This window comes from Drosophila santomea, chromosome 2R (genome assembly GCF_016746245.2).
Source record: "Drosophila santomea strain STO CAGO 1482 chromosome 2R, Prin_Dsan_1.1, whole genome shotgun sequence".
NCBI lineage: Eukaryota > Metazoa > Arthropoda > Insecta > Diptera > Drosophilidae > Drosophila > Drosophila santomea.
Genome location: NC_053017.2, coordinates 16,925,963 through 16,949,648, shown reverse-complemented (window position 1 = coordinate 16,949,648; position 23,686 = coordinate 16,925,963). Strand labels below are relative to the sequence as shown.

Genomic DNA, 23,686 nt, shown 5'->3' with positions numbered 1-23,686 from the left:
GAATCTGAAAGAATCGATTTAGGTAGAGACCCTTGTTCTATATGCACATATATCATTGTAGCCAAGCTCACCTAACATATCGCTGGAACTTGGGACTGTGGCAAAATTGGGTGCAACAGCGCCACATGTTGTGCGAAATCTTTCGATATAGAGAAAGAGTATTTACGGCGAGACTACTCGAGATCCGAATGGGATTCAAGGTCCAGTTAAGGGGAAAATCCCGCTCGATGTTCTGCAAGTGCGGCATCTCTCGATGAGTTCTCGTTTCGGACTGAGGATCAAGGATGAGATGATCTCAGGTAAACAGAGGCAGCTGCATTTTCTTCGCGCCTCCAGATGCCGAGGGGTAGGTCATGTCTTTGTGAGCAGAATGGAGTGAGGATCGAGTTCTGGTTACTCACGATTCGCAGTTTGGATTACTTGGATTTAACTGAGAACCACAGCATGCTAGGTAACATGGCTGAAGAGCAAATCTTATCTTCTTTCATTGAAAGAAATGTATTCATAAATATTTAAAATAGGTCGCTTTGAGATACTAGTACTTGTATTTTAAGATTAATGCCCGCGAATTGTAGTAGAAAATTAGTGTATTACCAGCTCCATTTATTTTTAATTAATATTTAAAAATATTTATTTATTATTTGTTTCTCTGTAAAATGTAATCTCGCTATTTGGCCTGCAACCAGATAACCCACAGAGATGCCTCAAAAGCTGAACTGTCTTCTGTATTCAGTTCACTTATAAGCTTGGTGGCGCAATGACGCTTCTGCGATTGCTGCTCCTGGCATTATGCCTTCAACTGGGACAGCAATCCGGGCAAGCAGATTCATTGGGAAACCAAACGGAGAAGCCCTGTAAGTGCCAGCTGATGGAGGGTGACCTGTAGTAACCTTTCCCTCCCCAAGATCCTGCATACTGCACTACCTACGATCAGAAGCCAGGAAAATGCGTAAACTACAAAAATTGTCAGTACATCGCGGCAATAGTTTCGAAGCCAAAGGACCAGCTGACCGCCAAGGACTTGGAAATAAAGAGGAATGCCCTTTGCTCGGCAAATTCCAGAGTGAGTGCTCATTCAAAAAAAGGAGATACAGTAAAGGAGATTACAGTCTTCCACAGAGAATCGTCTGCTGTGAGGAATCCATCAATGAGTCGGGCTTGGAGCTGCTGAAGGCCAGTGAGAGTTCGTGTGGCGAATTCGGGGATCAGAAGGTCACCGGAGGAAATGAGATCCTAATGGGATCTCGACCTTGGATGGCTTTGCTCCAATTCAATATATCTGACTCTAATAAGCGGATATCCTTTGCGTGCGGTGGCACGTTGATTACACCACGTACGTACTTAGAACACCAAAAATTAAAGTATTTGTTAATATTATGATTGAATAGGCTACGTCCTGACAGCCGCCCATTGCGTGATGGAATCATTGTAAGTATTACTAAACTGGAGTGTGAAAAAAAACACAGATACAAGATAAAAAAATAAAAATAAACACAAGTAGCTGTGTTTACCCTGATGACATAAAGTGGAAATTATAGTTACTTATAACATAAAACGGTACAGTAATACATATAATTTATATTGACTCATTTCACAGGTATTCAGTTCGAGTTGGGGAGCACAGAATCTCCACGGAGCGAGATTGCAAGACCTATGCCACAAGAGAAATCTGCCTGCCTCCTTACCAGGATGTGCCTATCCAAGAATCCGTTGTCCACGAGGGATACCACGCCAAAACGCTTCACTACGACATAGCGCTTCTCCGCCTGGCAAGATCGATAGAGTTCAGCCGTGAGTTCCCTACTCCCCCCATCTGAACCCTGATATAACGACTTCCGAACTGCAGAGTTTGTTAAACCCATATGCTTGCCGCTGTACGAGGAGGTTAGGCAGAGCATCTGGGACAAACGAAGACCAAACCAAAAGGTCACCGGCTGGGGTATCGACGAGCAGAATGTGCTATCCGATGTGCCCAGGGAGGGCGACGTGACCCGGCTAAATCTCGATCAATGCTCCGTGGGTCGGAACACTACAATACTGATCGCCAATCAACTGTGTGTCAGTGCCTTCCAACGGGACAGCTGCCAGGGCGATTCCGGCGGACCGCTATTGTATCCGTATCTTTACCTTGGGCAACAGCGATTCGTCCAGACAGGCATCGTTAGCAAGGGACCCATGTACTGCGGCCAGGGATCTTCAGCCATTTACACGGACGTTACTAGGTTTGTTCCATGGATAACCCAGAATATAAAGTCCTAACTGGGCAAGATAACTAAATATATAGTAATATATATAGTATATATAGACAGTAATATAATAAAGTATCACTTTTATTGCCTTACTTCGATTTGGTTAATTTCTTGTTATGTCTACTCTCAAGTTATTTATAACGCAAAGGAGATTATTAAATAGGCCACATTGATAAGATAATGTCGGTACATATACTTTAACATAAGCAAATAGGAAAAACAACTTAAGATCATTGTTACTCCGCAGTAGTCCTTATTTTGGCCTTATCAGGTATATTGGAATTAATGGCATCTTCGTATTTTTTAAATGTTTCACTGTAGTTACTTTTAAGCTAAAGCGTTTGGGTATCTACGCCGAGGACATCCACCAGTTGGGAAATTCGCTGAGCTCGCGTCAGTTTCCACGATACGCAGGACAAGGCCGTGATAAAGAAGCCAATCGCTGGAAAGCGAAAGTTTAGCATGGGAACTATTCATTTGAGTTACTATTGTTTTAAGTACTCACCCATCAGAAGAATGGCCTCGGAAGTCTCATCCTGCCAGGCTTTCGACACAACGCAGAGCAGTATGAAACCGCTGAGCAGGCAAAAGGATCCAACTACGACGGCTAGTGTGATGAGTATGATCACCGGATCATTCAGAGGTCCGTAGTCGAAGAGAGTGCGGCAGAGCGAGGGTTTCCGGGGCATAGAAGTACCACTGTTAAATGATAATATCTAACAATAAGATTGCGTTTACTTTGGCGACACTGTGCAGCACTACGAACCAGGCTTGTGAGTAGGTGGGGAGAATGGGAACAGCTCTGCACTCCATGGCGCTCCTGTAGCAACTAAAGTTGGAGCTCCACACAAATATTTTTGGGTGGCTGGCGGGCCCTACTTCTCCACATTCTAAATTTAGACCTTAGACGGCTGACGAACGCAGACGCGTGTCTCAGTTTGGAGTTAGGGCATCACATTGTCTATTTATAGGACATCTAGGAAATGGTTCGATCCGGCGGAACCAGCGGAACAGATGTTTCAGTTCTACTTTCAGTGGCTACTTCTGCAGTCACAATGCGTCTATTTTCGTATCTATTTCCTTTGCAGAGTTCAATGCTCTGTGTGCTTTGAGCTGGGGAAATCGACGCATTCGACGAAATCGAAGATCCCGGGAAGTCGTGTAATGTAATAAATCAACTTCATTACTGCCTCACAAATGTCGCAGGGGGCGTGGCAGGGGCGAACAAGTGCGAATCATTAACTCGATGTCTCGAAGTTCACGTTTCGCATGGTTCGCATGGTTCGCATGTGCGAAGGTAGCGTTGACAACCGACACGCGCAGTTTTCACAGTTTCCCCCAGCATTTTCCGCCCATCTCCGGCGTAGTTATAGAAATATACTTGGCTGCTGCATTCAAGCGAGCTGTAAATTATGCAAAATAACGACGTCAAAGTTTCAATATAATGAAGCCAACGGACTGGCGGGGTTTTGGGGCGCGGGAGGGGCTCACGGGTTGGGGAATATTATAGTCTGAAATTTCATCCCTAATGTTTCTATGCCATTAAGCCAAATAGAAAACGAAAAGCAACTTATGTGCCAGAATGTAATACCTTTAGAGCCGCAGATGCATGAGGGTGAACTTAAAGTCCCATTTCATGCACGTATTTAAATTTTAAATGGTTTTGAGAGTTTGCAAATATATTTCTATAGTGTTTTATTTAATTGCTACTGGATTTAAAAACTCTAAGGGTTCTTTAAATAAGTTGATTGCTAGCAGTTACAACTTTTTCCCTTTGGCTTAGTTATCGCCGGACCAACACTCAATCACTGCCCCAAGCCCCGAAGACATAAAAATCAAATCGAAGCCGTCGCCATAAACAATTATGAACTTTGTTGCACATTGTTGTCCACACATGGCCACATGGCCACATGGATCCTGCTCCTTGTCGTCGCCTTGGTTACATTGTAAAACGTTTTATTGTCGCCGCCATCTGGCGACGATTTGTTGGCAGCAGCCACCCACTGAAAACAGCGAAGCCACCAGAGGTGCCAATATGTCCTTTTTGTTTGCTGGAAATACCACCCCTTATATATCCTTACTATAGAAGGATATGTGCTTTAGATTCACTAATTACAAATCCAACTATAATTACTCTCGGATTAGAAGTACTTAATACTTAAATCTTTTTTATATAATATAAAATTATAAATGAGCTTAATAAATAGGAATATTTAACAAGTAATTACATATCTTATTTTATTTAAAAGCTTATTTGCTCATCACTGCCGCTGAAGCCACCCTAAAAATCGGATTCCAAGGTGTAAGCCGGCGGCACGACGACAACTGTTATGCTTATCGGATGCTTTCTGAATAAGAATAAGAATTCGGATGCGGATGTGGATGTGGATGTGGATGTGGACGGGACTGGAGTGCGGATTCCAGGAGCTGCGGCAAATTGCTGCTGATTGTCAGGTTCAGGCGACGCTGCGTAAATAACTGAAAGCGGTCCGAGGTGCCAACTGCCTTTGAGCCGGGCCCAAAAGTTTGGCCAAGCACATTAGACGGGGATGGCCAAACTTCGCACCGATTAACTTGGCAGTCCAATGAAAAGGGCAGTTGCCAGTTGGCAGTCGACAGTCGGATGATGGTGATGGTGATGGTGATGGTGAAAATCTTATCGCCGCACAAGAACCCGTTTCGTTTTAGTGCCGCAATCAGCGCTGCTCACTTGCAATGGCCGTGGCAGGACAAATATTTTACTTTTACTCTTTCGCGTCCGCTTCGAGATTCATTTTTTTCTTTTTGTATTTTTTCTATACCGTCTCCGTTTCTGACTTTAACTTTCCGTCCCACTCCCCGCAAAGTTGAGCCCTCTAATGCGCTGCAAAAGTGTGCCAAAGACGCTGACAGCGAAATCAAACACAAGGCGGTTGGAGTGGGCAGTGTACTATGTACATACATACATACATATATACGGCCAGGCAGCGGGGAAGGTCCTGCAGAAGGTCCGAGGAAAGGATGCACAAAGTTAAAATTAAATTAGCGTTTTTTCGAGCTAAGCAGGGTAGCAGGGCGCTGAGGGTTTGGGTCATTCTGGGCCACGGAATGAAGTGCAAGGGCATTTAATTCGCTGGGGATTGCGGGGTATCTCTGGGTCGAATCCGAGTGCTGTCCGCTAACAAGGTATTCGCATCCCAGTGCCGCTGTCTGTCACTGGCTGCTACTTAGCCAAATTAAAATTTCAGAGCATTTATGCGCTGCCACATGCGGGGTCTCATGATTTAGAAGCCACTCTAAGGTAATTCTTCTAATATAATTTTTAAAATTTTAATACTTATTGCATTTTGGGTGTATTGTACAACAAGCATTATTCAGGATGCAGAACATCTTATCATAAATTTTATATAATACCAAATTAATTGTGTTACAAAGAGATTTTGTCTGGGAATCATATACATATTTTTTAAATTTAATTTACCTTTTGAATATTTATAGAGCATTGATCCTGCGACTAGCGGATTAAACAGTTTCGCTTCCGTTTCGCTGTTAGTGTCCTTTTAGCGCTTCGCATTTATGCTTGTTTAAGCAAACGCCGTGTTATCGTCCGGATCCGGATTCGTGTCCGGATCCGTGTCCGTGTCCGAGTCCAGTCGAAAGGATAATGCGCGTAATTGTTGTCCGTGCCCGGCTGTTGGCGCTGAAGGAGCGCCTCTATTTGCATGGAACGCATTAAAAGTCGCTGGCGCAGCGCCGTGGCAATTCAATTTAAACGAGTGGCATAAGCACAATCTGGCAAACTAGGATTACCACTAATGCCGCACGTATGCATGGATATGTACATATGTACATACGATTATATCTGGAATCCAGAGTATAGTGCATATATGCGAATGCTCCGGGAATGACTTTATCGGTACTCAATGGCTCAATTGTTGGACCAGCCTCGGTGACTTTCGCTCCCAGCCCTCTCGACACATATTCGCATATCCGCACATCCGCATATCCACATCCGCAGCTGTCAGTGGAGCCAACAGCAAGGGCACTTCGAGTGCAGTCAGTTCAGGTCGAGTGGTCATTAAGCGGGATCGATGGGTTGGCATATGGTCACCGCTGCTTGAAGTGCTCGAAGTAAGTAGTATTCAGTAAAAGGACGTACAAGGTATGGGTGCAATTATGTGTCCACGATTTGATTTAATTATGCTACTTCAAGTATATTCACATACTCATAGTTTTAATAATTATTCATATTATATCCCATCATCATTTCCGTGTTAGCATTACCTTTGAGCTCAGAAAAATGCATGTAGAAATCTATGGAATGCTTGGGTTTTAATAGTTATGGTGCTGATTTTACTTTTATATGATTTTACTTTTATATTTCACATCACATTTATGCAAAATTTGACTGAGTAGTGCTGAGTATGGATTAAACTGTCCTTTGTTTGCTAGAAGTTAAAGCCCAGACACAAGAAGATTTAGCTACGCTTCAATTCACTTCACCCGAGTTTGGCTGCGAAATTGGCATATAAGTGGTTGAGCGACTAACAGGGAATATCAAAAATATTGCCATAAAATATGCCAAGACAAGCGCCGCAACCCCATCCTCATCCGCATCCACATCCGCATCCGCATACACATCCGTATCTACGTCCGCATGCTGGAACCACAAGCAGTGCAGATACGAGTTCCAGCGTCTTGACAGCCAGCGATTGACATGGAACAGAGTTGGGGGATGGGGCACTAAACTGGGGTTCCGTTGGAGACAAGGTAATGAAAAATATTTCCATATTGCAAATAAAGTCAGCTTGCCAACGTGGCAACCCTAAAACCTATTTCTTAACCCTTGTCGACAGGCCGCAGGACGAAGGACGAAGGACGTGGAGTGGCTCTCCTTTACCTGCTGCCGCTTCTCCTGCTGCTGCCGTTCGTTGGCTTTTGTTTTGGCAGCCTGGCATATTTCAATTTGGGACTCAGGACGACGGGGCCCGAAGTTTATGCAAATTCATTTCAAGTTTCCTGACGCAACAGCATTATCAAGCGCAGGACTGGCGACCTCCGACCTCCGACCTGCCAACCTGCCGACCTGCAACCTCCGACCACGACGATGATGATGCCGATGATGGAGATGTTGCACTTGTGCACACGTACACATACATATATAAGGTACATACTTACTTACTTGTTGACCTGCTGCCTGGCTGTGTGCCAGTACGCAGTTGTTGTCCGCAAGTGTCGGCATCTGTATTATTACAATTATTACGTTGATGTGCACGGCTTCGCTTTTGTAGCGGTTGCTTCACGTGTGTTTGCCTGTTTGCGGTCGGCAGTCAGTTGCTGCACTCGAGTCCAGCACGGCGTATACGCAATTAGCCATATTGGTCAATATTATGCCAAGTTACGCGCAATTTCGCGGTCCTGGCCATCATTAGCTTTGTGCAGCATAGTGCAGTGCAGTGGGCTCAGTGCCATCAAATATGTGCTTATCCAGCGGATATGTATTGGCCCAAGGGAATGATCCGGGCGCTGTAAATTTGCCACACGCTTCGATTCTTTTTTTTTTTTAATTAAGTTTGGAGCTGGCAAAGTTTTGCCTTGGCTTAAACAATGGCCGGCCACTCGAGACTTGTTTTCTTTGTTGGCAGCCACCCTGCCAACCAAGCAGTGCATAACTTGATTAAATTTCACTCCTTCCCGGCGACTGCAGCCATAAACCACGCTCGTTTAATTTCAATCCAAAGTCTAAGCAGTAACAAGAGCCAATTCAATAAAAATTAAAAAGGAAAGCTACCGAGGTGGGTGGTAGATGTAAGGGGGGGGCTTAGCGAATGAAAGGGATGAAGCAATCACAGGAAAGCGGCAAATAAACTTGAAGAAAATTAAAAGTGGCAGCCAAGAGAAGCAGACGAAGCACACTGAAGTTGCCATCTAACTTTGATGGAGGCAGCCGCAGGATGGGGAAAGGACCACGGCCTCGATGGCAAAATGGGAGTGGGGGTTGGAGAGTGGGGTTTGGGGGGCAGAGGTTCCGGAAACGTATCGACTTAATTGAACAAATCGCAGTAAACGAGCCGTAAATTTTTAATATGTTTCGGTTTGCGTAAATAAAAGCTGACGCAAACTTCCTTTTTGGCTTGCCAAAGGACTACCGCAAACGAACGGATAAGAGATCGAGTCCGACTTCGTTTAGGTTATCGATTGCGTCAGTGAAGTCTGGCCAAATTAATAAATCAAATAAATGCCGAGTGGCAGTGGCAACGGGCCGAGGTAAGCTCATTCAATTAGCAACTAGCTCCTGCTCCAGGCTCACTTAATTACTTCTGACGTCTGCTGACTGATTAAAACACAAGACTCGGGCTAGGAAAAACAACAGCATTACCCGTATTCGGACCCGGACCCGGACACTACGGACACTACGGACACTCCTACTTTAAGCTTTGACATTTCGGCATTAGCCGGAGGGGCAGGAACAATATTTTCTTTGCCCAGTCTAGCGCAAGTCGATGTGTCTGGGCTGCTGGTTTATTTGCCTTGGATTTTTCCTTTTCTGCTTGGAACTCAAGTGTTAATCCAGCCAGCTGGCCAGACATCCGGCTAACCGGAATGCTGTTTTTGTTTTCAGACATCACTCCTCCACTCTTCTCCTGGCATTATAGACATCTTTAGGCACTGCCACTGGCTACAGGCTAATCCCGCAGAATCTGAACAACGTGATCTCGCATTGATCTCGCGTGATATTCCCCAAAAAAAAAAATGTGGCACAAGATATATGCATCTCACACATGCGGAAAAAAGCTGAAACGGAAATGTAACCGAAGCGTAAAAAATGCCCGACTGCGACTGCGGGTCGAATTGTCATTGTAATAGTAATTTATTGTTTGCAAAACTTTGCCAGCAGCTCGCACATGTCGACACCAGCGGGCGGAGGCAATGCTGAGATGGAGAAAAATGGCTGTGGGACAGCGTTTGACATTTGACATATGCGAGTCATTTGACATACAAGCAAATTACATGGAACTATTTGTCTTGTCGGCTAAATCGCATAAGCTGCGAGCGGAATCCGGAATCCGGAATCCGTGATGCGGCCACATAGCCAAAACCGAGCTGTGATCCAGCATCTTTGCACGGCAAAACACATTGAGTGGCATACGGGGCGTATGAGTAATGTTGCAAGCGTTATTCGAGGCGTTTGGGCAGTGTAAGTGTTTTACGAGGCGTATGAGCAATGTGCTTAATGCTTATGGCAGCCACTATCGGCCACTCAGCACTGGCAATTCATAATTAACCAGCAGTGTGCTGTGTGCCGCACACGGGGCGTATGAGCGATGCGTTGCACTTGGCCGACCAAGCACATTTTTCCGGCGCAACTTTTCCCATTGTTTGGATGTTTTCGTTTTTGTTGTGCTGCATTTTGCATTTTGCATTAAGTTAAATGTTTTAATTAAAATGGGCAAACTTTTCCAATTACGGGGTGGACCGCATAAAAATTATCAATTCAAAAGCTGTGTTTTTATTTTCGCTCTACATTTTTTCTTTCGACAGCACATTACGCTAAAAATGTGCCTTTTTGGGCACTGTGACTGTGACTGTGACTGTGACTGCTTCGCGGGCTGTCACAGTTCGCGTCACTGTGAAGTTCCTTATTGCGAGAGGCAAATTAATTAGGTGCAAAAAGCGGCAAGAGTGTTGGCAAAACTTTCATAAACTCGGTAAGTCTGCTAATTGCATCAGAGAGCGTGTTTAACTTTCGAAAACTGTAACTTAAACGAGGCTAATTAGTTGAAGCACAGCCAGCTTAAAGCTCGCAGTAAATTCCGAACTGGGTAAGGAAACTGCATCGATAATAATAATAATAATAATGATAATGATTAAGAAAGGCATGTGCATGGCTGGGCATTCATAACAGAGCTGGAAAAAGGTGCTTCCTGTTTCGTCCTGCACTTTGCTCACCTGACGCAGAGATTAAGTTTATGTGGCGCCGTATCGTCCATGTGATTAAGTCTCGGCCGCACTGCAAATTGCTGGAGGAAGCCGTGCGCTTTCGTTGCAATTAAGCCGCAGCTGCCACATAATGATAAAAAGAGGGACCTCCTGGCATAAAGGAGTGGCGACTGGCAACGGAGGAGGGGAGCACTGTGATGGACTGCGTTTTAAGCCAGCCTGCAAGCCTGGCAACCCCAACGAATCCACTCTCTTACTAGTTACGGCCAAGATTGCCGGCAGTTCCCCGGGGGCTTTATTTTCTTTTTATTTTGCATGTGGCACAAGGACACTTTTGGCTTTCTAACTGGGTTACCGCCATCGTTGTGGCTCGTGAAAATTAAAGCCATCAACGTGGCACCAGGCCTCGACTCAATTGTCAGGCATTAAGGCAATGTTGCCAACTTTTGATTGCTTCGCAGTGGCAGGCAGTTTGAGGCAGTTGCAGCTAGCATGTGTCGTCGTCGAAAGTTTTTAATAAGCAGCCAAGTTGGTGGCACATTTTCGCCTGCATCTCGATGCCAATGCCCACGCACCTGAGCCATCTGCAATGGCCTGGCCTTAATAATAATTAGCACTTCAGCTAGCAGCTCCCGCTGCTGGCCATTTGGCATTCCGGCCGGAATGCCGGAGTGGTCAAGAGCCATCCTGCATTGCAGTTCTGGCCGTGACGTGGCACGAAATGTGTTATATATAGTACTCCTCGTACTGGGTGAAATCTGCGCCTGTGTTTCAAGATTTCACTGCCCATTTATCAGCCAAGAATGCGCTGAAAGTTTTTCTCATCCCTTCTCCACTATAATTTTTGTTCACCCCATTTTTTTGTTTTTTTGATTTTTTCCCCGGCTTGCAGTGAATTCTTTTTATGCTGCTCGGTTCTTTTTTTTTTGGTAACGGGTTTTAACGGATTTGGCTTGGGGAAAAGGCAGCGCATTGCACAATTTTAGAGAGATGCCTTTTTCGGTTCGCTTTGGTGGCAGCAACGTGCAGATTTATTGCATTCAACTTTCGTGTGACTTTCACAACAAACTTTTATGTCTTGAAACTTTTCAAGTTTACTTAAGCAACAAAACTTTGTCCTCGCCCATTCAGATTTTTCCCATTCTCGTCGAATTTATTGCCAAAAACACAGCCATCCAAGCTTAAGCGTAGCCAAAAATGAAGTGTTCGTAATATGCCATGAATTATGCGCATTAAATTTTCCAGTGTGTGCCATAAAAGTTTGCGGTTTTTCCGCTGACTCCCGCTGATTCCCGCTAATGAGGCGATGATGCGTGTGGAGTACGTCTGCATCCGGCGGAAATGGGTCTCTCGATTGTCATCGTAAATCATTCGATTGGCAAGGCGAAATATCGATTTAGTGTGACTGCTACAACGGGCATAGCTCGCAAACTCGCAAAGCTCGCATTAGAATTATTAAAATTCCTGCTGTGGTTTCTCCTTTTTTTCCCACATGCCACATGCCACACACACACAAAACCCACAACCACTCCGTGCCGAAGTATCATGTATAGGTATGGCTTTCACTTGGCTGACTGTGCCATTTGGCAAATTAAAAATATTGCCACAGGGGCGGAAGGGGCGCTGCTCGACAGGCAAAAAAACAAAAAAAAACTTGCAAAAAGAATATGAAGAAATAATAAAAACGTAACCAGAGTGGAAGTGGCAGCCACAACAGTGGCAACAAAAAGGAGCAAACATACCATATTTATGCCAAACAAAATCAATATCGAAAGTGGCACACAAAAGCACAAATTTCGGAGCAGGGCACTCGGATATTTGAAATATTAGCCAGGCCCAAATATTTTCGCGGTGCTCCATATCAACCAGCATTCGATTCATATCTCCTATTCACAGTCAGCAAATGGAAAATTCAATGCATGTTCTAACTCAAAGTGTGACCTATAGGGCTGTATGCTTTTCCCTAAAAATAAAATATATAAAATTAAATTTACTATAAATTTGTTTGGGTGAAATGTACATAAGCAAATTAAATTCGTTTGTCCTTCCCACGTGAGATCAATCAGCCAACTTAATTGTGAACATTGAACAGTCAGAACATTGAAGTCTGTTGCCAAAGTAACTGCCAAGCCATTTAAGTGCAGGAAATTGAATTTTGAAAGGCTCCCATCGAACGCTGGATGGATGCTGGGATGCTGCTGATGTGGATGATACGAATCTGTGGCAACAACTTGTTGTTGTAGTCGGGAGCTGTCCTTCAGTGGCTTCGTCCTTTTCAATTAGGAGCTCTCATCTCGACAATTTCCCGTTCGTTTGCAGCACGGCGGAAATTATGGCACGCCCATTTTAATCATTCGCCATTTCCGGCGCACAAATACACCGTCGATTATGTCGAGCGAAACTAACGAATCTCCGGATCTCCTGGATCTCGATCTGCTGAGCTGCCAAAGTTACGAGGGCAATTTGAGCATCCCACCTGGCTGACTGGCTGGCTGGCTGCTGGGTTAGTTGGTTGGTCAAAAACGCAGGCAGGCCAGGGATTTGGCCTCTTTCAGGACGGCGCTAATTGCACTTCTTAACAGGGCGAAGGTGGCCGAAATGGAGGTAAGTCGAAACTGGAGGGTGGCGGAGTGCGACAAATTCCGTGGGCACAGAAACCACGCAAAATTTATGGTTTCAATTAAAAGTTTCACCATTTCCGTTCATTTGCGGCACAAACAAGCAGCCAGCGGCGAGTGGCAAGTGGCAAGTGGCAGGCAGCCCCACTTGGAAGGTTAAGAGGGAAGCCGATGGGGAACGCAATACGGTAATGAGCCTGGACAAAAGCGGGACCCAAAAAACTTGTTACTTTTGCAGCTCAGCGCTTAGGAAATGGACAAAGTTTTGACCATCCGGCCGGCAATAAAAATGTGAATTATGAGAAATTTCTAACTGCAATTTACGGCTTTCACTTGTGCCAAAAAATACAGCTCATCAATCGGTTAGTTTTTTCCTTTTTTAAACCGATAGTACTCGTGCTATGTAGAATGTAAATAAAAGTCGCAGTGAATTTGGCAATATAATATTTATTTATATTTTATTTACCGAAAGATCCTCCTCGAAACTGGATCTTCGGAGGACTGCGTACCGCGTAGGTGTTTACCACCATAAGAATCCAGTCAATAAAGCTTGATATCCGGGTATAAACTCCTCCATTGCGGCAATCCGACCTTCCAAAACTTGTGATTCCGAGTTGCACGTACCGCAGAGACCCCTCCATATTCATCTGATGAACCAACGGACCTCCAGAGTCACCCTCACAGGTGTCCCCGTTCGGATGTCCTGCGCAGATCTGGCTCTCGAGTAAGTTCATCCCAAATAAATTGTAGCACTCGGTTGCATTCAGTTCGTTCAACTCTACGGTTCTCAGCACGCTCGAAACTTTCTCGTTTTCCGTTCTTCCCCAACCGGCAGCCCGGAAGGTTTTGACATTGGGCACTTTTGTGGGATCCGTGATGATGCACACGGGTCTGATGAAAGCTTTGTGAGATAACTTGTTAGATAATCTTTTTAAACAGAACAATGGCTGTGACCAAATTACCATTAAACTGCACCTCTGGTTGTATTTGAAGTAGCCCTATATCGTTGCTGTAGTCATAAGTTTTGAAGTTCTTGTTCCGAAAGGCCTTGGTCACTGCGTAGTACCTTGATGTACTATGTTCTCCTAGACGCACGCCACTAGATCAAACGAAATTTTACATTAGAAATGTTTTTTATTCTGTTTCGATGTTGAAAAGGACTCACAGTATGTGGTCTTTTGAGATGCAATGGGCTGCACTCAAAACGAACTCTTCGGAAAAGAGTGAGGGAAAGAGTGAAATGAAAGCTGAACTGAACTAATCTATTCGTCTTACGTTTGTGAATGAGAGTTCCCCCGCATACGAGCTCAACTACATCCTCATTATTATATTTGAATAAATATGCCATCCAAGGATTGTTTATGATTTCACCATTCTGACCATTCATTATTTTGTATGTAATGCCAGGGTAGCCGCAATACGACTCAAGGAACTGCGACATAGCCCCTTGCCAGAGCAACATGATTTTGATCGTGAAAAAACCCAACTGGATGGGCAACATTACTAATCCCGCTTAAAACACGGATGGTACTGCTGGTACTTTCATTGAGCTCATTCGAAATACCCTCGCATTCAGCTGCTTATCAGCAAATTAATGACGTGCAACCATTATTCTTGAAGCTTATATTATAATCACTTGTTATTATAGAAGTAGCTTGCTCTTATTTTATAAAAAGTATAAAAATATATGTAATCGAACTCAGTGCATGGATGTGTGGGTCTGAAAATGCTCGGATGTGTAAGCACTGTTTGTCATATCGTCACTAATTGAAGTGCAAATATTGATGAGTGCCTAGCAAGTGCAAACGCGCTTCGCTAATTTGCACAATTCTCGCGTTCCGCCGCATAATGCGCCGCAAAGTATGCCATGCCAAGTCAATGCCACGCCTGGCAAACCACCCGCCCACATTCAACATTCCACCGCCCACCGCCAGTGTGCCACGCCCACTGACTGAAAAGCAGATACGAATGCAGCTGCAGAGATCCAGAGCAGCCAACAGAATTGCGATGGGCGACAAACAGACTAAATGCTGGCACAGCCAGACTCAGCGGAATTTCAAATTTATTCAAATCAACTCGTTTGAGGGGCGGAAAAGGGTGAGGGCGGTAGCGGGGCAATGAGCAACGGCAACCGAATGAATCATTCAATTAGGCATCAAATATTTACAGCAGACGTTTAAATATTGCGACAGACAGATCAAGTCGGCTTGATATGCCCGCAAAATCTCGAGTTGCAACTCCGGCTGAGCTGAGCTGAGCTGAGTTGAGATTTCGAGATTTCCTCGAGAACTTTTCTAATTGGCCGCTAAGTGCGTTCGTTGGCCCTTGAGCTCTGTCTTCCCCATTTTCCAGGACTCGAATCGGGGGTAAAGAAGACAGCTGCATTTTGACGAGGGCACCGAGAGTTCAATATGCACACAGCATAAATAAGCAAATAACTTGCCATTGTTTCCCCCTCGATTTTCCAGCCCAAAGGCAGTTGCAGTCCCAGTTTTTGTCTCGATTCTCTGGTCTGGAATAGTTTTCTTTTAGATTTATGAGTTTCTCCAATACAAAATAGTTGTATGAATTCCCCTCCCCTGTGTGTATATATGTGTGTGTGTGAGTGTGCGAGTTTGTGCGCTTGTTCAATTCAAATAGTTTGATTACAAAAGTTTTTCCATTGAACATTGCTGGCATTCGAGCAGGTGGAAATGCTGTTTTGCATGGAGACTGCTCTTTCAGCATTTCTCTTTTTGGGTTGAAAATATTAATTTAATAGGAGGAATAAAGTGGAAAACGCGCTCTCCTATTTCTGCACATTTGTGTAATTTAATTGGATTTGATTTGCAAACATTTTACAGGCAGGCAGGCAACCAGTCAACGTGGCCACGCCAAGTTGTCGCTCAAGAACTTGAGCACTCCAAATATTTTCATAATTTTTATCACGATTGTAATTCTCGCCGAAAAGTTTTTGCATTCGCAAAGTTGCGCTGGGCCAACTTTCGTGCCCGAGAAAACTTTTGCCTGCTGACAATGAGCTCACAACAGATTTCTGAGTTAATTTCCAGCATCATTTTGGCTCTTCATCCGCTCCCGTTTCCATTCGCCGATGCTGTTGCCATTGCCATTGCCAATGGCATTGCTGCTGCCACTGCTGCTGCGCTTTGTATTGTGTGCAAGTTTGTAGGCAATAGCAATAACAATTGCCAGAACACGCTGCACGCACTGTTAATAAGCCAAATTATAGAGCCGCAGAATGGGCTGAAAGCCCCACGTTGGGCGCCAGCTAATTGGTGCTTAACGCGGATACTTACGAGCAAAGTTGGCTTTAAGCCGCCGCGCCTTATCAATGTCGGCCCAAATGGATCTCGCTGACAGACAGCAGAACAATGCCATTAATCAAGCGCCCTCAAGGTGCTCGCTCAGGTTCTGGCTTTCAGTCCCGTTCTCTTTTTTTTTTTTTGTGCTCTACTACTCACCGAAATCCCCAACTCACATGTCACATGCATGGGTATGGGGCCCGATTCGATTCCGCCCACTTTGGATACCGCATGAAGCGACAGTTTTTCCTGCTCCTCGCTTTTCACTTCCAACTAAAAAAACAGAATAGAAGCAAAAAGAGGGAAGTCCAGCAGCGGCGGCAGGACTTTCCCCGCCCCTTTGGACCCACAAGTGCTGACAGCGATAAATTCTAATGCCGGGTCAGCACTGCCAGCGACCACGCCTTCGATTCCAGGGCCAGGGCGCGTATGTGAGTGTGGGCGTAGTTGACCAAAGCATGAGAAATGCTTTCGTTTCCTTTGGTTTTTTCCTGCTCCTTGTTTTGCCGGAGAAATGAATGAAGAAAGGAAGTTAACTGGCATTTGGTTTTTGTTTGCCAAGGAAATATTTTTAGCACGTGTTTGGTCAATTTCTGCTCCTTCAAGACACACCCACTTACAAGCCAGCCACATTTGTCACTTTAAATGCAATTTGACTTGTGCCCAATGCGCATAAGTTTTCCCAGGCTTTTTTCTCGACCGCCATCCCATAGCCATCCCATTGCCATTTCTGTAGCATTTTCCTAAGGCATTCTCCCGGCAATTTGTCGTGTCTTGTTTGGGCCAGCACATGGGCAAGTTGAAAAAAGAAGAGGTTAACAGGGAAAACAGGTAGCCATGCACTGGGGAGCGCTTAGAGAAGAGCTCAGCAGAATCAATTTTAAAGTGCTTCTCCGGAAGCCTGCGCAGATATTTATTGTCTGCCCTGGAATTGCAACAATTGTCGACATACCGAGTCCGGCGGGTCGAACACTTTTCAATCTGCATACGAAATCAGCGGCGCTGACAGTGGCCAAGCCAATTATTCCAATAGGCGAACATGGGATATAGGTGCTCCCTCTAGTTTCATGTTCTTCATGTTTCATGTTTCATGTTCTTCAAAGGCAGCTCAATCACTTCATTTGATTTCTATGTCTACAAAAAATGAATCTCTGTTCTACAAGTATCTTAATAATAATTGAACTCCAATCCTACCAATCCATCTCCTGTGAACCCATAACCAATTGCCACCTGATGAGCAATGAACTCGACTGTTAAGCTGTCGATTGGCGAAAAGAAAGCTTCAGTTATTTAAATACGCACTGAACTGGCAGCAAATTACCCCAGCCCATGTGCAACGCTTGTGGCTTCATTAGGCTGCGTCGTTAAACGTAGCTGTATCTTGGGTGTTCAATGAGCCGGAAATGTCTTCATTATGATTGCATATGACCCCGGCCAGTGAGAGGGGGGGAAGGGGTGGTGAGCGGAAACGGAAGCGCCAAACTTCATTTGTTGTCTGGCTGCTGTGTTTGCTGCTGTTTTTGCTGTTGCTTTTGCCACCGCTTTTGCTGTTTACCAGAAGTGCGTACGAGCGTGGCAATTCGCTGGGCGCACAATCTCAGCCAGCCATGGGGGCGTATGAGTGATGGCGGCAGTCATGCAAACTGACAGTTTATTTACCCAACGCCATCATTACCGGGGCCAGTCAATGTTTGATGTGGGAGTCAGGCAGTCAGGGAGTCATGTGTGTCGGCTGAAATTATCGCACGGTATGAAAAATTGACTGTGATTTATGCAATTATGTTAACAAAATATTTACTTGCCCACAATTGATGGGCAATCCCTTTTATGCACCACCCCTCCAGGATAACCATTAGAAAGACATTAGCTGGCAGCCCCTCTCAATACTCAATCTGGTGAGTTGCACGCAACGCAAGACCACAAAAAAAAAAAAAAAACAAGAGAGAACGCTATAGTCGAGTTCCCCGACTATCTGATACCCGTTACTCAGCTAGTGGAAGGGAGAAGGAGAGTCTTAAACACAGTTTTTTGCGGTTTGTAGGCGTTATAGTGGGCGTGGCAAAAAGTTTTTTGGTAAATCGATAGAAAATTAGAAGACTAATACAAAAATGAAAAAATTTCAAAACATTTTTCAAAAGTGTGGGCGTGGCAGTTTTGGGCGGTTTGTGGGCGTTAGAGTGGGCGTGGCAACATGAATCGACAAACTTGCGCTGCGTCTATGTCCCTGGAGTCTGTATACTTAATCTCAACTTTCTAGCTTTTGTAGTTCCTGAGATCTCGACGTTCATACGGACAGACGGACAGACGGACAGACGGACAGACAGACGGACGGACAGACGGACATGGCCAGATCGACTCGACTATTGATCCTGATCAAGAATATATATACTTTATATGGTCGGAAACGCTTCCTTCTGCCTGTTACATACTTTTCAACGAATCTAGTATACCCTTTTACTCTACGAGTAACGGGTATAATAACAAAACCAGCTTAGCTTTATGGGGTCGGATCATCCGCTCGCCTTTGTGGTCAGGAGCTAGTTGGCCATAATGAACTCCCCTCGGCGGATCAGCTTCGACAGCACAGCCGCAAAATGAAAAAGGGGGGAAAAACTTTGTCGTGCTTATGAGTGAGGGCCAGAGCCCCAGTTTCAGTTACAGTTTTTCCGGCAATCCCCTGGTCCCGGAGCCCGGGTATTGATGCCACTTCACATCGACTTGTCAGGAACAGCCGCTGGCAAGTTTTGTGATGTGTCAGCCGGTGGAGGGGGAAACTGGACAGGAGGGTACACGGGGACGTATACGTACAATCTAATAAACGAGCTGGCGAAAAAGAATAACAAACTTTCACTGACCTTTGTGGGCTTGGACTATGAACTCTGATGAAAAATCTACCCGTACCTTTCGAAGGACCTTCAGCCCACTCACACACGCAAATTGAAATGAATAATAGAACGCTGTGAGCCAAGAAAAACAACCCAAATGAGACCCATTGTTGGTATTTGGCCGGGATGCCTTTTGTTCTGCCCAGTGTCCCTGGGGTGTGCGTGATGCAGGGCAAACAAACAAAGTGAGAAAAAGTTGACACATTCACTTACCAGATTAAAATGGAGCCAAGGCCACACCGGGGAAAAAACGAGCTGATAGAGTGGGCAAAAAATGGCAAATGCATTAAGACTTTTATATTTATATTGAATCGTTTTTAGTCTGCACTAAGAAATACCAAGGGCTTAGATTTCTCGTTAATGAAAGTGCCTAAAAGAATGTAGTGAAAATGAAAAGTTGCCACAATCAACTGCAAGTCTCTTTCTTTTACTAAAGTAGAAGAATAAACAAATCACCAAATCAGTTTTTTTCTCTGTAGAAACAGCACTATATTGGGAAAGATCGAAAAGCCCCAACACACACCTGTGTGGAAAATGGCTTTTATCAAATGAGGCGGCTCCAAAAGATGGATAGAGACCGATGCCTTTGATTTATGGCCGCAAAGTAGTTTTGCACTCCAAAAGTGCGCTACATCAATGTCAGTTAATTGTCACTTATTAAGCCATCAATTGTCACTGGAGTCCGGCAGCGAAATCTTCGACCCACTGGCCCACAACTTAGCATTTGGACAAGGCCAAGACGACAGACGGCCAAGTTCAGCTAAGTTGGCTGGCGAATTGCTCAGCGAACTGTATTAATCGGGGTCATATGCGCAATTATAAAGAATAACGGCGGAGCGCAAGACTCTGGCTTCAATCCCCATACAAGAACCCTCAAAGGCAGCCAAGTTTTTCATGAATTTTCGAGGCACATCAACAGAGCTACAGAGGAACAGAGGCAGCTAGAGAGACGGCCCAAATTCTCGCATTCGTCATGGCTGGCTGCTGCGTCTGTGGAAATTCACTCGAATGGAAAGCAGAGTTTTCCGAGTGCCATGCCATACAAATGGCTGTACAACACCACAGCCCAACCACACAGCGCTGTGCTTTAAAAACTGCGGCCACTTCATTTAAATCGCGTGAGCTGATGCGTTTGATGATTTGTTTTACGCTATTTGTTAACAAATTGATGGCCACAAGCGGCAAAGACAAGGGGAAGTCATAATTTGTACACCCCAACTGGAACTGCATTTATCATCCACTTCAAAGACGCTCAGGGGGGAGTCGTGGGGTTGGGTTGGATTTGAAAACATATCTAATTGCAAATTAGATTCCGGCCAGAGGTCACGTGTCGTGGTCGCCTGTGTTTGCACATGGTAGCCCGAGCCAATCGACTATGAGCCGGACTAATCCCGTAATTACAAATCTACGGCTCGCCGCTCGAGTGACTTTTCCAGCTCTATACTCGCCATTATGATTTCCGCCCTGAACTTGAGCAAAAAAAAAATCGATGGCTCGTCCCTGTGGAGCGCTCATAATTTTCATAACGTTGCCATTGCCCGGGATCGATTCGGTTCGATTCGATGCCATTCGATTCGATACGTCTGCGAACTCTTACATGGAATTTCCTGACGATAAGAAAAATGCGCACAAGGGGCATTGAAATTTATGCCCTGAATTTATGCCCCTTCGCATTATATTTCCTCCGGTCCGATTTTCCGATTTTCCCGCTTTTCCTCGTTTTCTCAGAGCCTGCCAGCTTGCCCCTGCCTGCCTGGCAGGTTTAATAATTTGCCGTTGAAATGCAGCAAGTTGCGCAATTTTCCCGACTTCAATTCGCCGCTGCTGTGGAAAGCGAGATAACGAGTCCTGGGGGAAAATGAATGGAGGGGTTGTTAAATGCTGATACATCCTTATCGCTGCTAATGCAAATGCAGTCCAAGTCAAGTTCAGCTCCTGAGCCCCTGAGTTAATTTATGCAAATTACTCATTTTGCGATTAAATACTTATTCCATTGACAAACACTGACGGCCAGTGCTCACCACAAGGGTAATTTGCGAAATGTAGCCAAACCGCACACATCAGCCGCACAGCGATGATGAGATCCTTCTTGCTGATGGCTAAGGACCTTTGGACTTTGGACTTTGCTTTGGTTTCCTGGTCGTCGTTCTATGGCCTTTGGCCTTTGGCATTTGAGAAATGCGACTAAGACGCATGGAAACCGCATCAAAAGCAACTGCCCAAACCCACAGCAAAGTGAGCCATGGATTGTCCATTTCAGATGTCCCGAGTATCCACATAAATCCGGTTTAATTAATTTAACCTGTCAAGCCGTTTGATTGCATTTGAATGGCTTCAATCGAATGAAGTTGAAGTGTTACATGGCGAGCGTTCGGTGTACTGAAAATGCCTGAAAGAGGGAGAGAGAAAGGGTTTGTAAGGATGTCTTTTCTCTGTCTGATGCACTCGTGACGAGGAAAATTGATTTTACTTCGCTCGCGCTGGCATTTCATTTCCCTCGCGTGCAGTTCGCCGATTGTTTTGGAATTGATATTGAAAGCTGTCAATTTGCATTTGACATCGTTTTCCATTTTTGCCAAAACTGCACTTTTTCCCTAGACATTTTTGCCTTTTACTTTTTCGCTGCCATCTACGTTTTTACTCCGCATCAACGTACATATATATTTTGTTTTTTGTTTTTTTTTCTTTTTGTTGGTTTCTGGCACTTTTTGTTGTGATTTTTCAGTTGATTTGCCTGCCATTTGCATAGGAGTGGGCGTTTTTCGGGTTGGGAAATCGCTGCTTGACTTTGATGTGTTTGACATTGTTTTCGTTTTTCGCTTTTTCCGGAGCGACTGCGTTCTGTGTTCTGCGTTCTGCGTTCTGGTGGCAGTGGCACTGCTCCATGGGATGTTTTCATTGCGATTCGCGACTTCCACTCGGGTTTGAATTTGGTATTTGGTATTTTGGGGAGCAGCAATGCCGCATTCGCTTGTTAGTGTCAGTCTGGATGACTTTGTCGTGTCACGGCCCCCATTTATGGCGGAGTCCACCCACGAACCCATTAACCCATCAACCCATCAACCCATCAATCCATCGGCAACAGCCCACTAGCCACACCCATTAAAGCGTTTTAGCCATGAACTCGAAAATTGTCACTTTTAATTATATCATAGCCGGCCGGCCGGCCATCCAATTATTATTATCGCATTATCCGACGGCAAATTACGCGTGTGTCGAACTATAATAGATACTTATAAAGCTGTGCTGTGGCTGAAAAATATATACGAGCATATCCCCTTTAAATATTTACCGCTCTGAAGAGCTCCAACGGGCTCATAAATATTTAGGATGCTGCGGGCCCAAAAAAAGATGAATGGCTGGCGTCGAGGAATAAATTGTTAACACGCATGTGCCGCGAAAATAATGCGAATGATGAAAATTAACTGAAAACTTTATTAAATATGCAAAAGTGGGGCGTTCGCTGGGCGGTGTGGGAAAATGGAAAGCGAGCGAGCGGAGAGGTAATGAAAGTTGAATGTTTAAACAAAGCGAAGGTCCTTGGCAGGGGGTGGTTGGGTGGATGGGCGAATGGGCGGAGTGGGGCGATGGGCGGTCGGCCTGTTTCAAATCTAGGCTACAACTTTACTTAATGCAATAACCGTGTTATGGGACTGCCACAAGAAGAGGAAGGAGCAGCCGGAAAGGACAGGCGAGGCCAGGGGTACATGTAAATGGGAACACGGCAGCAACAATTCCCCGGGAAGTCAAGACAACGACACGCACACACAGACACACCACACACACAGGCACAGACACAGACAAAGACACCACCGACAGCAACACCAACACCAACACCATTACTCAGCACCCCACCATTGTGTAGGCCAACAAACACAATCAAATGCATTGGCCTAAGGACACTGCCATGTTGCCAACAATGGAAATTCGCCACGTGCGAAAGGAGCGGGTAAGGGGAAGTTGGAGGGGCTTGGAGCACAGCGGGCTACTTCCCTGTCATTCACTCATTCACTCCCGAACTTCCCGCCGCGGAATTCTCCATGGGTATGAGTTAGTTTCCAGATACCAAGAAATAGCTGGGTAGCAGAATGGCTGGCAGACCGACGCGGAATTTACTCATTCGGCGGAAAACATTCCAATAGTTGCTAGGGACAGCATGTCTCAGGCGTATTTATGAAATTAAGTGCTACAAGAATTTATAAAGAAAACGGTTTTGAATAAGGCATTACTGGCTTTGAAGTCGGCGCGAGTCAGGGAAACCAATAAGTAAAACAAATGAATTAAAATGTAATATAATGTAGCAACTTGAAATAAAATTGAAAATATCCGATTTTTTACAAATTTTTTTCTTTTGATTTTTTGATCAAAAATAATCCGTTTTTTTTCGATAGCACTAAAAATATTTGTCCAAAAGTGGAATGGCATACCTCGTTGAGTTCGTAACAAAATTCCCTATCGATCCATGTACATACTTTGAAATGCTAATTTTTTGCCATTTTTCGCAAATTTTGATGATGGTACCCCTTATCGAAAATGCAAAAATTAAAAAAATTTTTTTTTTTCACAAACCGAAAAATTGGGGATAGACATATTTAGGTATGTTTATTAGCAGCACAAAACATTCTTTATTGTAGCTGTGCAGCCATTTTTGGCAAAGTTATGGCGAAAACGCCGATTGAAAATATCCGATTTTTTACAAAAAATATTTTCGA

The 23,686-nt window shown here is 44.7% G+C and overlaps 4 protein-coding genes across 4 annotated transcripts; 1 reads left to right on the top strand and 3 right to left on the bottom strand.

Moving 5' to 3' along the window:
• Positions 1–15: 15 nt before the first annotated feature.
• LOC120445291 lies at positions 16–265 on the bottom strand. The gene has a single exon (XM_039625594.2). It carries the CDS (start codon positions 245–247, stop codon positions 68–70), a length of 180 nt encoding a protein of 59 aa, XP_039481528.1. The 5' UTR covers positions 248–265; the 3' UTR covers positions 16–67.
• Positions 266–750: 485 nt separating this feature from the next.
• On the top strand, positions 751–2,296 carry LOC120445413 (serine protease grass-like). Its single transcript, XM_039625827.2, has 6 exons — positions 751–854; positions 906–1,063; positions 1,120–1,333; positions 1,389–1,428; positions 1,598–1,791; positions 1,847–2,296. The coding sequence occupies exons 1-6, from the start codon at positions 758–760 to the stop codon at positions 2,257–2,259; spliced, it is 1,116 nt and encodes a 371-aa protein (XP_039481761.1). The 5' UTR covers positions 751–757; the 3' UTR covers positions 2,260–2,296.
• Positions 2,297–2,555: 259 nt separating this feature from the next.
• LOC120446403 lies at positions 2,556–3,125 on the bottom strand. Its single transcript, XM_039627343.1, has 3 exons — positions 3,016–3,125; positions 2,755–2,948; positions 2,556–2,691 (listed from the first exon to the last, which is right to left on the bottom strand). Exons 1-3 carry the CDS (start codon positions 3,060–3,062, stop codon positions 2,582–2,584), a joined length of 351 nt encoding a protein of 116 aa, XP_039483277.1. The 5' UTR covers positions 3,063–3,125; the 3' UTR covers positions 2,556–2,581.
• Positions 3,126–13,245: 10,120 nt separating this feature from the next.
• On the bottom strand, positions 13,246–14,127 carry LOC120444900 (spaetzle-processing enzyme). The gene is made up of 3 exons (XM_039624890.1): positions 14,063–14,127; positions 13,750–13,886; positions 13,246–13,688 (listed from the first exon to the last, which is right to left on the bottom strand). The coding sequence occupies exons 1-3, from the start codon at positions 14,086–14,088 to the stop codon at positions 13,246–13,248; spliced, it is 606 nt and encodes a 201-aa protein (XP_039480824.1). The 5' UTR covers positions 14,089–14,127.
• Between the last annotated feature and the right edge of the window lie 9,559 nt (positions 14,128–23,686).

Bases quoted from the DNA above. Each gene is read 5' to 3' on its own strand.
- LOC120445291 (XM_039625594.2), bottom strand. From the start codon at position 247: ATGCCGCACTTGCAGAACATCGAGCGGGATTTTCCCCTTAACTGGACC.
- LOC120445413 (XM_039625827.2), top strand. From the start codon at position 758: ATGACGCTTCTGCGATTGCTGCTCCTGGCATTATGCCTTCAACTGGGA. The intron at 855-905 runs GTAAGTGCCAGC...TCCCTCCCCAAG, and splicing joins AAACCAAACGGAGAAGCCCT to ATCCTGCATACTGCACTACC. The intron at 1,429-1,597 runs GTAAGTATTACT...CTCATTTCACAG, and splicing joins CATTGCGTGATGGAATCATT to GTATTCAGTTCGAGTTGGGG.
- LOC120446403 (XM_039627343.1), bottom strand. From the start codon at position 3,062: ATGGAGTGCAGAGCTGTTCCCATTCTCCCCACCTACTCACAAGCCTG. The intron at 2,949-3,015 runs GTTCGTAGTGCT...ATCATTTAACAG, and splicing joins CCCACCTACTCACAAGCCTG to TGGTACTTCTATGCCCCGGA. The intron at 2,692-2,754 runs GTGAGTACTTAA...TTCGCTTTCCAG, and splicing joins CGAGGCCATTCTTCTGATGG to CGATTGGCTTCTTTATCACG.
- LOC120444900 (XM_039624890.1), bottom strand. From the start codon at position 14,088: ATGCGGGGGAACTCTCATTCACAAAC. The intron at 13,887-14,062 runs GTAAGACGAATA...CGTTTGATCTAG, and splicing joins GGGAACTCTCATTCACAAAC to TGGCGTGCGTCTAGGAGAAC. The intron at 13,689-13,749 runs GTAATTTGGTCA...TATCTCACAAAG, and splicing joins ACCAGAGGTGCAGTTTAATG to CTTTCATCAGACCCGTGTGC.